This window comes from Hemitrygon akajei, chromosome 4, assembly GCF_048418815.1.
Source record: "Hemitrygon akajei chromosome 4, sHemAka1.3, whole genome shotgun sequence".
Lineage (NCBI taxonomy): Eukaryota > Metazoa > Chordata > Chondrichthyes > Myliobatiformes > Dasyatidae > Hemitrygon > Hemitrygon akajei.
This window is the reverse complement of record NC_133127.1, coordinates 152,736,399-152,751,360: the sequence shown is the minus strand read 5'-3', so window position 1 is coordinate 152,751,360 and position 14,962 is coordinate 152,736,399. Positions and strand designations below refer to the sequence as shown.

General features: G+C 39.8%; 1 protein-coding gene across 1 annotated transcript in view; it reads right to left on the bottom strand.

Moving 5' to 3' along the window:
• Nucleotides 1-12,714, bottom strand: part of kbtbd3 (kelch repeat and BTB (POZ) domain containing 3) — a 28,134-nt gene extending 15,420 nt beyond the window's left edge. Inside the window, exons 1-2 of the mRNA XM_073043645.1 lie at nucleotides 12,580-12,714; nucleotides 5,311-5,541 (exon numbers count right to left, since the gene is read on the bottom strand). Coding sequence (XP_072899746.1) covers nucleotides 5,311-5,516 — 206 coding nt within the window. The 5' untranslated portion in view covers nucleotides 5,517-5,541; nucleotides 12,580-12,714. The remainder of the gene's footprint in view (nucleotides 1-5,310; nucleotides 5,542-12,579) is intronic.
• Between the last annotated feature and the right edge of the window lie 2,248 nt (nucleotides 12,715-14,962).

The following is a 14,962-nucleotide window of genomic DNA, read 5'->3' as shown; positions in this document are numbered from 1 at the left end:
CTTTTAACAGAAGTACCAAACAGATGGCATGTCCTTTAAGCAGAAAATTCTGAAATAATTTGGGTAAATAAATTTTGTGGGTACTGTATACATAATACTAATATTAATACAGCCTGTACTAGTATTTTCTGCTATATATACACCATCTGGTTTTATACAGATCAATCAGTTCAGCTCGCATACACAGTAAGGAATATGATAGCCTGACTTTATTATAAAAGAACGTGACTGCAGGATTAACTATAATTATATACGGCTTTGGTGATCCTGCATCTATAGTACTGTCTATGCTTTGGTCTTCTTATCTTAAAGAGAGGATACATTTGTCGAAGAGAAAGTGCAGTGAATTACAGGAAGGGCAACTGATTCCAGAAATCGTGGATTTACCACATCAAAGATGAATGAGTTACCCAGGTCTGTATTCTGTAAAAGAATCTAATTGAAATTCACAGAATTTTTACAGGGCTCAACTGACTGGATGCAGTAAGGGTGTTTCTTCTGGCTGAGTGGTTTACCACCAAGAACTAGTCTCATTTACTACTGAGATATGGAGGTATTTCCCCATGAAGAGGGGAATGAAGCTTTGAAATTCATTATGTTGGAGAACTGTGAATTCAAGACAGAGATCAACAGATTTCTGGGTATCAAGGGAATCAAGAAATATGGAGACGGTGCAGGAAAGTGGTGTTGAAGTAAATGATTAACTATTATTTTGCTGATTGACGAAACATTTTGAAGGACCAAACGATCCACTCACACTTGTAATTCTTTTATTTTGAATATAAATGGATTAGCTTAGAACACCTTCATGAACTTTATTCTTTATTTTCCATTTAAAACATAACACAATGTATAAAATTTACTTTGCAAATTCTTACTTTCATGACCTCAGAATATTTCACTGTCAATTTAGGAATTTACATTAAGTGAGTCACTACTGTAATACAGAAGGGCATGGAGCTCTTACAAGTTGCAAAGTGGAACACGTGATACTGAATGTTGTATAAATATTGGCCAAGACACTGAAGATTACATCCTTGCTGTTCTTGAAAACTGTTGATCTTATATACTTACCTGAGAGACCAGATGAGGCTGCATTTTACATTCATGGTTGACGTGGTACTTTCACTGTATGCACTGGCGCATCTGTCTAGATCTTTGGCTCCTTAAGCACTTGCACTGGGACTCACATCCAGATCCTCCGACTCGAGAGACAAGAGAGCTTGCAACTTGCCTGCAGAATAATGGTATTACTTGCCAAACTCAGCATTTACTGTCCATCCCAAACTCCTTGGTGAATTAGGTGGGCGGTTGGGCCACTGCAAGAGGGAATTAAGTATCGACTACATTGATGATGGTCTGGGCTTGTTATCAGGCCAAAAAGAATAAGGATGGCAGTTTATTTGGCTGAAGAATGTTAATGAATTAAATATATTTTAACATCAGAATGGTTGTTTTATGATTCTTATATAATGGTTAGATTTGAAGGTTTAATGGTTTAGATATGTAAATGAATGAACATGTAAAGGAATAGGTTATCACAAGTAAGCCGGGGAATAGGATTGCTTTGAGATCTGGCATTGACTGATACACCAAATGGCCTTCCTCCACATCTTCATAAAATAAAATCAGTAGTCCAGGCTTCTACTTAGCTATATTGCACTGTCATAAAGGACATACCATAAGGGGCATACTTTTGGAAACCACAAGTAAATTAAAAGAACAATGCAAATATAAGCAAAGAGAATGTATGGTGTGTATGGTGAAGCAGAATTAGCCTATTATTATTAATATTATTAAGCAGTTTTTACATTATTACAATATTTTAATAGCTACTAATTAACAGTGCAAATTTTGCATAAAATGACAAAAATGGATTGCAGTTGACAACTTAGTAAAAACACATGCTGGAAACATTGAGCAAGCCAAGCACCATCTGCAGAAAGAGAACAGTTATTTTTCAGATCAAATCTTTGCAGAAAGGGGAAAAGAACAATTAAGATTGCATTTACAGATAAAATTAGGGAGATATAGATAGGAAGAGGAATACATCTGAAAGAGCAAGGCTAGGACTGCCAAGGTTGATTAGCTGTCAATAATGTCACCTGGTTGGTAGGTTAATGAGAGAGGTTACAGAGAAAGAACACAAAAGAATAATGTTAAAGCTAAGAAAAGCAGAACTCATAATCAGAATCAGGTTTATTATCACCGGCATGTGACGTGAAATTTGTTAACTCAGCAGCAGCAGTTCAATGCAATATATAATCTAGCAGAGAGAAAAAGAAAATAAATAAAAGATAATAATAATAAATAAACAAGTAAATCAATTACGTAATTGAATAGATTTTTAAAAAATCATACAAAAACTCTATATTAAAAAAAATGAGGTAGTGTTCAAAGCTTCAATGTCCATTTAGGATCAGATGGCAGAGAGGAAGAAGCGGTTCCTGAATCACTGAGTGTGTGCCTTCAGTCTTCTGTATCTCCTACCTGATGGTAACAGTGAGAAAAGGGCATGCCCTGGGTGCTAGAGGTACTTAATAATGGACGCTGCCTTTCTGAGATACTGCTCCCTAAAGATGTCCTGGGTACTTTATAGGCTAGTACCCAAGATGGAGCTGACTAGATTTACAACCTTCTGCAGCTTCTTTTGGTCCTGTGCGGTAGCCCCTCCATACCAGACAGTGATGCTGCCTGTCAGAATGCTCTCCATGGTACAACTATAGAAATTATTGAGTGTATTTGTTAACATGCCAAATCTCTTCAAACTCCTAATGAAGTATAGCTGCTGTCTTGCCTTCTTTATGACTACATCGATATGTTGGGACCAGGTGAGATCCTCAGAGATCTTGACACCCAGGAACTTGAAGCTGCTCACCCTCTCCACTTCTGATCCCTCTATGAGGATTGGTATGTGTTCCTTCGTCTTACCCTTCCTGAAGTCCACAATCAGCTCTTTCATCTTACTGACGTTGAGTGCCAGGTTGTTGCTGCAGCACCATTCCACTAGTTGGCATATCTCACTCCTGTACACCTTCTCATCACCACCTGAGATTCTACCAACAATGGTTGTATCATCAGCAAATTTATAGATGGTATTTGAGCTATGTCTAGCCACACAGTCATATGTATATAGAGAGTAGAGCAGTGGGTGAAGCACACACCCCTAAGGTGTGTCAGTGTTGATCGTCAGCGAGGAGGATATGCTATCACCAATCCGCACAGACGGTGGTCTTCCGGTTAGGAAGTTGAGGATCCAATTGCAGAGGGAGGTACAGAGGTCCAGGCTCTGCAACTTCTCAATTAGGATTTTGGGAATGATGGTATTAAATGCTGAGCTATTATCGATGAGCAGCATCCGAAGTAGGTGTCTGTGTTGTTTAGGTGGTCTAAAGCCATGTGGAGAGCCACTGAGATTGCATCTGCTGTTCACATATTGTGACAATAGGCTAACTGCAATGGGTCCAGGTCCTTGCTGAGGCAGGAGTTCAGTCTAGTCATAACCAACTTCTCAAAGCATTTCATCACTGTCAATGTGGGTGTTACCAGGTGATAGTCGTTAAGGCAGCCCACATTATTCTTCCTAGGCACTGGAATAATCGTTGCCTTTTGAAGCACGTGGAACTATTGTCCACAGCAATGAGAGGTTGAAAATGTCCTTGGATACTCCGCCAGTTGGCTGGCACAGGTTTTCAGAGCCTTACCAGGTACTCCATCGGGGACTACTGCCTTGCGAGGGTTCTCTCTCTTTAAAGACAGTCTAACCTTGGCCTCTGAGACGGAGATCACAGGGTCATCAGGTGCAGCAGAGATCTTCACAGCTGTAGTTGGGTTCTCCCTTTCAAAGTGTGCATAGAAGGCATTGAGTTCATCTGGTGGTGAAGCATTGCTGCCATTCATACTATTGGGTTTCACTTTGTAGGAAGTAATGTGACCCTGCCAGAGTTGCCGTGCATCTGATATTGCCTCCAACCTCGTTTGAAATTGTCTCTTCACCCTTGAGAGCACCCTCCACAAATCATACCTGATTTTCTGGTACAGGCCTGGGTCTGTCATAGATTTAGCCTTCAGCAGACGACGTACCTCCTGGTTCATCCACAGCTTTTGTTTTGGGAATGTACAGAAAGTCTTTGTAGGCACACACTCATCCACACAGGTTTTAATGAAGTCGGTAACAACTGCAGCATACTCATCCAGATTCAAAGATGAATCCCTGAATACAGTCCAGTCCACCGATTCAAAGCAGTCCTGTAGGCACTCCTGTGCTTCCCTTGTCCATACATTCTTGGTCCTCACTGCTGGTGCTGCAGTCTTTAGTGTCTGCCTATACTCAGGGAGTAGAAGTACAGCTAGGTGATCAGACTTTCTGAAGTGAGGGCGTGGAATAGCAAGGTAGACATTCTTGATGGTTTGTGTAGCAATGGTCCAGTGTGTTGTTTCCTCTGGTATTGCAAGTGATCTGTTGATGATAGTTATTTAGCGATTTTTTTCAGACTGGCCTGGTTAAAATCTCCTAAAACGATGGTGAAGGCATTAGGGTGCGCATGCAGGAAATGTCCAACAAATTATGTTGAACATAAAAATTAAGAAAGAGTCTCTGGAGAACAAAAAACTGAATAATACAGATGACCGACAGCAAACTGGGCAACTCTGATGCAAAGAAAGAAAAAAAAAACAAATAATCTGAAACTGCTGAATTTGATGGAGTACAAACAGCTACAATATGCTCAGATAGAAGATCAAATGCTGTTCCTCAAATTTGTGCTGTGCTCTGTTATCATACAGGATGCCAGACATTTAAGTCAAAGTGCAATGATATATAGAATTAGAGGAACATTTCCCTGTATGCTTTGATATACATGTAATAAATAAATCCGAATCTGAACAGCTACTGCAAGTTTAGGATTGCAGTTGACAAGTTAACACAGTAAAATGGTTATCCAATTTTGTCTTGGTTTTCCAGTGTAGTGGAACGCAGTACATTAGATTAAAAGTTCACTTTAATTCACTATCCCATTTTATCCTATTTGTCTGTGTCTCCTGCAATTCTCTATAATTTTAAAAGTTACTTTTGTTGCTAATTTCTAGTTCTGATAAATAATCTTCATCCTGATCTCTTTACTGTTGCTCTTTCCACAAATACTACCTGATTTACTGAATGTTCACAGCATTTTCCATTTTCGCTTTAGATTGCCAGCATCTGCAGTTTTTTTTTTGATTATCAAACTTCACTTAATATTTGCTAAAATACTGTGCCATAACAATTCAGAGAAGCAATACTGTATTTAAAGGCTGCCCCTATGAGTTTACCTGAAGAAATCACTGCATGCAGCAAGAATACACCTGTGACATGGGAACTTTTCTCCTTTGACAAATATTGTGAAATCAAAGAATATGTTCTGCTCCCGGAAGTTCTGAAGCACATTCAAAACCTGCTGTCCATGAGTCTCAGCCAGCAGAGAGATAGCTTTCTTTTCAGTCACTCCATTGCAAGCAGCCCTAGAAACTGAATCCATGATTGACTTGGTTTACTTCTCTAATCTGTAAAGAGAAGAAGTTCATGAATAAAAATAGAAAATGCAGGAAATACGATCAGACCGTAACAATTAAGAACCCAAATCAATGTGATTTCACCACATGATGGAGTTTAAAAAAATCATTATTGATGAAATTCCTCACCTGCAGTAATTGGTTGAGTCAAGTTCCTTTGTTCAATAATTTATTTGAGCACAAGGAGCCACCCAAACACAGAGTTCCATGGTGACTTACAAAATCACAATTTATACAGTGATTATTATATTCCAAGCAAAGTTTGCATCATCCGGTTCCAAGGGCACATATCATTAACTTCCCAGTGTATAGACTTCTTGACCAACCCAAGATGATCCATACATAACAAGACTTCATTTTTGTTTCCATCAATTAATAACACATCTACTTACAGGTCATATGCACTCTACAGGCCTGCCGTTGGTACTCCACTTCCACTGGCAACATTTGTTTATAGACCTGTTGAAATTCATAGACTATATATCTGGAGATAAAAAGCTAGTTAAGTCTTTCCTATATATCTGTATCTGTGCTGCCCTGCATGACAGATCCTAGGATGTTATCTTCGAGAAAACATTCCAGAGAGATGTTTCCTATTGTTTTTGTTCTCACCAGGTCGACTTGTTTAAAATGACAGGGATATCTGTTTCACTACAATATGTTATATAAAAGTCTGTAAATGTACCAAATGGTATAAATATGCCTTAATTCTTCACTCATCTTTATTCATAATCGATGTTCATAATTTACTAATAAGATCAACTATTTCTTAATTATCAAAAAAGGCATCTTACTTAGAAGTCTGGTAGGTATACGGGTATTTTAAATAAATTGTGCATGAGTTCACCTTTTAAAATCTTGATTTAATTTGATTTTGAAAATGTTTAAAATTATCTCAATCCTTCTTTAGTTCACTGTAAGTGATACCTTAAACCTGACTTCAGAAACTATTTTTTTTCAAATTCTGTAAACATAAGCAAACAAATGGTCATCCATTTCCAAATGAGCTATCACAGAGAGGTGCTGAATAGATGCCAGCCATATCTCAGAAAGGAACGTAAAATAATTAAGTACTTCTGGACTTGTACCTCAGTACCTCTGCGAATACATGGCTCCTCCACAGAGAGAGTTAAATGCACCAAGTTCCTTGGAGTACACATCACGAATAACCTCACTTGGTCCCTCAACATCATCTCCCAGAACAAGGCACAACAGTGTCTCTACTTCCTAAGTAGATTGAGGCAAGCGAGGCTCCCCCTCTTAACCGAATTTTACAGGAGCACCATTGGGAGTGTCCTGACAAGTTACATCTCTATCTGGCACGGCAGCAGCCGAGCATTGGACCAAAATGCCCTACAAAGAACCGTGAGAATGGCTGAGAGGATCATAGAGGTCTCCCTACCATCCAATGGGAACATTTATCTGGAGCGCTGTGTACCTCAGGGCCCTGTGGAGGATTTTAGCCAATGACCTTTGTGAAACTACAGAATTCTGTGTCTGTATTGCTTAATGCCTAGATCAGCAGAGGATCGTGGTGCTGCCCTTTAGCCAACTGCTCTAAACACAAGATTACATGGTACTGCCCTATAGCCAACTGCTGTACACTACAAGACTACGTGACTTAATTGTGGAACAAATTTCTGAATAAAGGGTCAAAATATCAGAGTGGTTAACACCTTGCACCTTCCTTTAATTAGCAATATGCCTAGTGCTGATCTTAGTGCATAACACAACAGTGTAAACAAGATGGAGACAGTGAGGGTCATAAATTGTAGAGAGGACCTTGTGGGCCGACAAGTTTCTGACAATTAAACAGTGTGTATGGTTTTCCCTCACCTGTGTAGTAATAACATATAAAACAAATTATACTTTTGTACTTTAATGACTTACTGGATCTAAGGATTTAATGAACCTTCTTTATATCATAAATAAAGATTCATCATTCGGTCTGGGTTCTCAGCACATTTGCAATAATCTATCCTAGTTTCAAGGATGTTCTGACAAACTATCTCTGTGTGTTGTGGGCAGAAAAAAGACTGTCGCTGGCATTTTCATGGGAATTGATAAGATGCACAGGATTGGTTTTTTAAAAACTTTGACTGATATAAATGACTTTCAGTGTGCAAGTATGAAAAAGGCTGTGACTATTGTTCTTTGGAAGGCTTGACAATCGCACCGTTGGTGAGTCGTTCTTCCCTTAATCAAGAATAAAGGTATTCTATAGACACTTCGAAGCCCATGTTCAATTTATTAATTGAAATTCCTTAGCAAATTAATTTCCCTAACAGGCTCTTACTATCATCCAGGTTCCCACACATCCATTCAATATCCTCTTTGATTTTCTACCATCAGGCAGGAGACTCCAATGCACAAAAACAAGAACGGTCAGGATTAGAAACAGTTTCTTCCCTCATGCCATTAGGTTTCTGAACTCACTGCCGCATTGCATTCCAAGTGTCACCAATTAATTGTTCTGAAACCTGACAATATTTATGTGTAATTCATCTGTAGATTTTACCCTTGCTTTCCTAAGTTATTGTATGTTATATGTGTGTTATGTGTAATACTGTTCTTTACACCCTGCTTTAGAGAAATGTTGCCTCATTTGATGATAAACATGTACCTAGTTAAATGACAATAAACTTGACTTGGTTTGACTCTGGGACACCTGACTGTTGAATCTAAAATAAAATAAAATATATTTTCAAAAGTATTCAGCTTCACATAGCACTTCCCTCAAAAGTAGATTCAGATTAGTTTGGAATACACATGGAGTCACATAGCATGGAAACAGGGCCTTTACTCTCCCATACCTAAGCTGATTATCAAGTACCCTCAGTATTAATTCATTTACCAGCACTTGGTCTGTAGCCTTCCATGCCTTGACGATTCAAGTGCTCATCAAGATATTTTTGAAATGCTGGGAGGGCACCCACCTTCTAGGTAATGTATTCCAGACTGCAAATCCTCCCCGAGTGAAAAAATAATCTGCAGATCTCTTTATCCAAAAGGGTTAAAAATCAGTTCATCTCTCAATGATCCTTTTAGATACCTCTATTAGATTCTTCCTTCAGCCTCCCCTGAAAACAAACCTAGACTATCCAACCTCTCCTCATAACGGAAACATTCCTTCACAGGCAACATTGCGATAAGTCTCCTCTGAAACCATCTCCAGTGCAATCATGTCCTTCTCCCAGACTGTGGACCCCTTAGTTAATGCATAGAAAAGGATGAGAACCCCTGCTTACAATTCTCTAGCTGAGGCTTAATGGAAGTTTGTCTACATACTTTTCTACTCTTAAATTCTATGTGCTGGCTAATGAAAACCACCAACCCATACAACCATATAACAATTACAGCACGGAAACAGGCCATCTTGGTCCTTCTAGTCCGTGCCGAACGCTTACTCTTATTTAGTCCCACTGACCTGCATGAGTGCCATAACCCTCCATTCCTTTCCTGTCCATATACCTATTCAATTTTTTTTTTAAAGACAATATCGAACCTGCCTCTACCACTTCTACTGGAAGCTCATTCCACACAGCTACCGCTCTCTGAGTAAAGAAGTTCCCCCTCGTGTTACCCCTAAACCTTTGCCCGCTAACTCTCAACTCATGTCCTCTTGCTTGAATCTCCCCTACTCTCAATGGAAAAAGCCTATCCATGTCAATTCTATCTATCCCCTTCATCATTTTAAATACCTCTATCAAGTCCCCCCTCAACCTTCTACACGCCAAAGAATAAAGACCTAACTTGTTCAACTTTTCTTGGTGACCAGAACTGTACGAAATACTCCAAATTTGGCCTCACCAATGCCTTGTACAATTTTAGCATTACATCGCAACTCCTACACTCAATGCTCTGATTTATAAAGGCCAGCATACCAAAAGCTTTCTTCACCACCCTATCCACATGAGATTCCACCTTCAGGGAACTATGCATCATTATTCCTAGATCACTCTGCTCTACTGCATTCCTCAATGCCCTAACATTTACCATGTATGTCCTATTTTGATTAGTCCTACCATATGACTTCTTCACTACATTAACTACCTGTAGTGCTATGTTCAGGGATCTATGGACACATTTGCCAAGGTCCCTCACGTTCATGGTGTATATACTGCCTTGTTATACCTCCCAAACATCATCATTTTGCACTTCTTGGGATTAAACTCCATCTGCTTTAGCCAATTTATCAGATGATCAATATTGTCTATAATGTAAGACCATCCCTCTCACTATCAAAAACACTCAGAACTGTCATTTTATCTTCAAACTTATTAACTGTACCTCCTATATTCATATCGAAATCATTAATGCATATGGCTAATGGTAGGAATCCCAGCACCAAACTGATCACAGGCTTCCAACCATACATTTTCATCCCGTCTCCTTTAACCAAGCCAACCTTTGATTCAATTTGCCAACTTGTCTTTAACCTTTTGGACTAGCCTGGGACTTTGTCATAGGTCTTAATGAAGTGCATGCAGACTACATCAACTACACTACCCTCATCAATACACACTGTTGATTTTTTTTTTGAAGAAAAATATTTTTAATTAAATCATTCAGACCAGATTTCCCAACAACAAAGCCAATGCTGACTATCCCTGCTTGACCTGTCTATCCCTGCTTCTATTCTTGGACTGCTGTCCTCCGTTATCTGGCACAATTTTAAAAGACTCCCCAGGATCACTCACTTGTTTCCGATAACAATGGAGAAATATCTCATCCACCTTAATAACCTCTGGCAGCTAAAGACCTTTTTCCGGAGTGGAAATATCTAATACAGTGGGGCATAATTTTAAGGTGATGAAAGGAAAGTATAGCGGGAATGACATAGATAGTTTTTTTTAAAACAAGAGAGTTGTACATGCATGGAATGCGCTGCCAGGAGTGGTTGTAGAGGCAGATACATTAGGACCATTTAAGAGACTCTTAGACAGGTACATGGGTGGAAAAAAGTGGAGGGCTGAGGGGGAAGGGTTAGATTGATCTTACAGTAAGTTATAAAGGGAGTACAATCCACACTCAGTAGCCACTGTATTAGAGACACCTGCTTGTTAATGCAAATATCTAATCTGCCAATCACATGTGGCAACAACTCAATGCATAAAAGCATGCAGATAAGGTCAAGAGGTTCAATTCAAACATCAGGATGGGGAAGAAATGTGATCTAAGTGACTTTGAATGTGAAATGATTGTTGGTGTGATATCTCAGACACTGCTGATCTCCTGAGATTTTCACGCTAGTACAAAAGGTTAAAGAGTCTCGGGAGTTTACAACGAATGGTGTGAAAAACCAAGGGAAAAAATCTAGTGAGCAGTAGCTGTGCGGGCAAAAATGCCTTGTTAATGAGAGGTCAGGAGATAATGGCCTGACTGGTTCAAGCTGACAAGAAGGTGAAAGTGAGTCAAATAACCATGCATTGCAACAGTAGTGCACAGAAGAGCATCTCAAACGCACTTATCAAAGCTTGAAATGGATAGGATTCAGCAGACGACCATGAACATACCCTTAGTGGTCATTTAGTGTTCATGATTTCTAAGACACCAAATGCGCTGACCTTTATAAATGATAACATGTTTTGGAATATCCTCATCCTCCTATGGTCTTTAAATGAACCTACCCTTTCTTCAGTTACCCTCATGCTCTTAATCTAGAGAATTCCAAGGGAATTTTCTTAATCTTGTCTGCCAGTGATACTTCATGACCCCTCTATGCCATTCTAATTTATTTTTGAAGCTTACATCCTTCCCATATATATTCTATGTACCATGATGTCTCTTCCCCCACCCATCATACCCTCAACATTGCTTTGTAGATTGCTGAGTTGAAAACATCCTTGGTAAAAGATGAACTGCATGTTTCAGTTTTGCAGTAAGAATGGGTATCCAGTCTATTAAATAAGTTATTACAAACTGTCAAAAAATTTTATGCAGATAAAAAAGCATCACAGCTGCTCGGGTGACAATGTGACAGAAACTTTGGTGATATGGAAATAGGTATTTGTGTATTTATGCTCATAGGTCAATAAAACCCTAGAAAATAATAATTTTAATTGTATTCCTTTCTCTGTGTGTGAACTGAAAAATCATAACTGGCAAATTCAAAAAGAGCAATGGTTCATGTGGTCACCTTGCGTCGTCCAAAAATGCACAGTCATACACTGAAATCTTGACCAAAAAGAACCAATCACATCAACTTAAGTTTGTGTACGTATACGGGCGGATTTGTTAATCATTTTCTTTGCCCCTCCATTGTCTTTTGTTTTATCAACATAAATATGCTAATTTTAAAAGTTACCTTGAAAGTATAAAAATAGAAATAAATATTTACTGATTTACTCCTTTCTGAAACAATGCATTCGGCAAAGCTATCGTAACATACTGAGGAAACTAGTATGGTCTTGTCAAGTTATGCGGATCATATTACAAGTAATTTTGGAATGAACAGAAATAATTTGATTTTAAACCTGCGCCTTGCTTCGTTAATTGACAACGTTTAACACACAAGCACAGCCACCAACTGAAAGATTAAACGGAATATTTAATTCAATCAACATTGGTTCAATACAACTAGAAAGTTCCATCGTTTTGACTACATTTTCCATTAGCTTAATTCTGCACCTATCAGCACTTTTCAATAAATAAAATGGTAAAATGGTGGAATGCATATTGTATGTAATTGGTCTAACAGGAAAACACTTGAAATTTCCATTGTGAATTCGGCTAGGCCAGAAAATCAAAATAAGATCCCCATTTGCTGCATTAAAGAAGTAGCAACAAAAGGTGCCATTCTTATTTTACCTTTACGCAAAATTTGATTGAGAACAAGTGCTGTTAAAACAAAACAGAGCCATGTTTTGATTTTCACCGAAGACCTAAAATAGTTTTATGCTCCTGGAAAATTTTCACGGAGCCCCATCCTAGCAACGGCCGCTTTATCCCCGTACTTTATGCGGCGCCAACTAACAGCCACCCTCCTCCCGGGATTTTTATTGACAATAACGTTCAAATCCGCCCTACCTTTATTTTGTGTCGAATACGGGTGACACGTGTGGAATGAGGTGCCCGACACAAACGGAGGGGAGCACGGCCCGATCTGACAGACCGTCGCCACAGGACACGGCTGCTCACAGCCGCCGCACCGGGCGGGCGGGCGGGCGGCCGGACGTGACGCAGCCAGGTGCCAAGGCGGACGCGACAGTGGAAGGCGGCTTGAGTGGCTGGTGGTGCATGGGGCAGGGTCTTAGTGCTGCGCTGAGCTGCGACAGTAACTTCTGCACCGAGCTTTAATATCCCATAACACTCCGGAGGTTTGGCTTGATGTAACTCTGTCTTAGCCAGTATCACTCACTGTGCTCGTGTGAATTTAAAACACGAGCCACTGCAATACAAATATACCTGGCCAGCGAAGTGAGAGTTGTGGAGTGTGGTGCCAGATGCGCAGCTTGGTTGATGGTGCTGCTGCCAGGAACTTCCCACTGTGGAAGCCACATACTGTACCAATATTGTATCATCCATTCTATGACACTATACCGTTGCATCAAAATAGGACTGCACTGCGCTGGTACTGTGATTACTTTAGAACGGATTATGTCGGGAAAGTATTGCAAGCAATATTTTCACGTGAAATCGTGCCAGTTGTGGAAATAATCCAGACAGTACTGTGCGGAGATGAGCTTGTCCAGCCTTTCTTAGGCTGTGAGCCATGCATCTCACAAGCACATAAGAATATACAAAATAAAAGCAAGAATGGTGAGACCGCACATAGAATATTGTGTGCAGTTTTGGTCCCCTAATCTGAGGAAAGACATTCTTGCCATAGAGGGAGTACAGAGAAGGTTCACCAGATTGATTCCTGAGATGGCAGGACTTCCATATGAAGAAAGACTAGATCGACTAGGCTTATACTCACTGGAATTTAGAAGACTGAGGGGGAATCTTATTGAAACGTATAAAATTCTAAAGGGATTGGACAGGCTAGATGCAGGAAGATTGTTTCCGATGTTGGGGAAATCCAGAACGAGGGGTCATAGTTTAAGGATAAAGGGGAAGCCTTTTAGGACCGAGATGAGGAAAAACTTCTTCACACAGACAGTGGTGAATCTGTGGAATTCTCTGCCACAGGAAAGAGTTGAGGCCGGTTCATTGGCTATATTTAAGAGGAAATTAGATATGGCCCTTGTGGCTAAAGGGATCAGGGGGTATGGAGAGAAAGCAGGTACAGGGTTCTGAGTTGGATGATCAACCATGATCATACTGAATGGTGGTGCAGGCTTGAGGGGCCGAATGGCCTACTCCTGCACCTGTTTTCTATGTTTCTATGTTAATGGGACTTTTGGACTCATTCAGGCCACCCAATAAGACCATTGTTGATTTTTATCTTGCTATTTCTTTCCTCATGAACCCCTTATCCTTCTATTCCCCTAACAATCCAAATTACTACACATTTCTATCTTGAGTATACATAGCAATCTACCCTTCACACAACTGTCTTTGGTAAAGCATTCCAAAGACATGCTATTTCTTAGTGAAGATATTTGTCCTCAGCTCTTCCCTAAACAGCCCCTTGTTCTGAGGCAATGACATCTGCTTTTAGACAACCAAGCCAGAAGAAACCTACCCCATAAAACACTTAAGAATTTTCTGTGCTTTGATAAAATCAGCACCAGTTCTAATTTCAAGAGAATGCAAGTCTGGCGTTCCATCAAGTGACAACCTCTCCATCCCAGATATCAATCTGGGGAATGCGTTACAAACATTTCTGTCTGCACCAGTACAAATAAGAACAAAAAGCTAACAGTTTCATTTGAATCATTATGAAGGACCCCATGCACCCCACATACAATCTCTTCTCCCTCCTGCCGTCTGGGAAAAGGCTCCGAAGCATTCGGGCTCTCACGACCAGACTATGTAACAGTTTCTTCCCCCAAGCTATCAGACTCCTCAATACCCAGAGCCTGGACTGACACCTTGTCCTATTGTCCTGTTTTTTATTTATTGTAATGCCTGCACTGTTTTTGTGCACTTTATGCAGTCCTGTGTAGGTCTGTAGTCTAGTGTAGCTTTCTCTGTTGTTTTTTTAAATGTAATTCAGTCTAGTTTTTGTACTGTGTCATGTAACACCATGGTCCTGAAAAACGTCTCATTATTACTATGCACTGTACCAGCAGTTATGGTCAAAATGACAATAAAAGTGACTTGACTTGACTTGAAAACCTCACTGGGTTGAGTAGCATGGGTGGAGGAAAGGAATTTGGGACAAAACCCTACATCAGGACTAAGAGGAAAGACGGAAGATAGCCAGTATAGAGAGGAGGGGCGCAGAATGGTAAGACAGAGGATTGGTTGAGGAGGAGGGGTTGAGGATGATGAGCAGATCAAACCATCAGTGTTTTAAATCAAA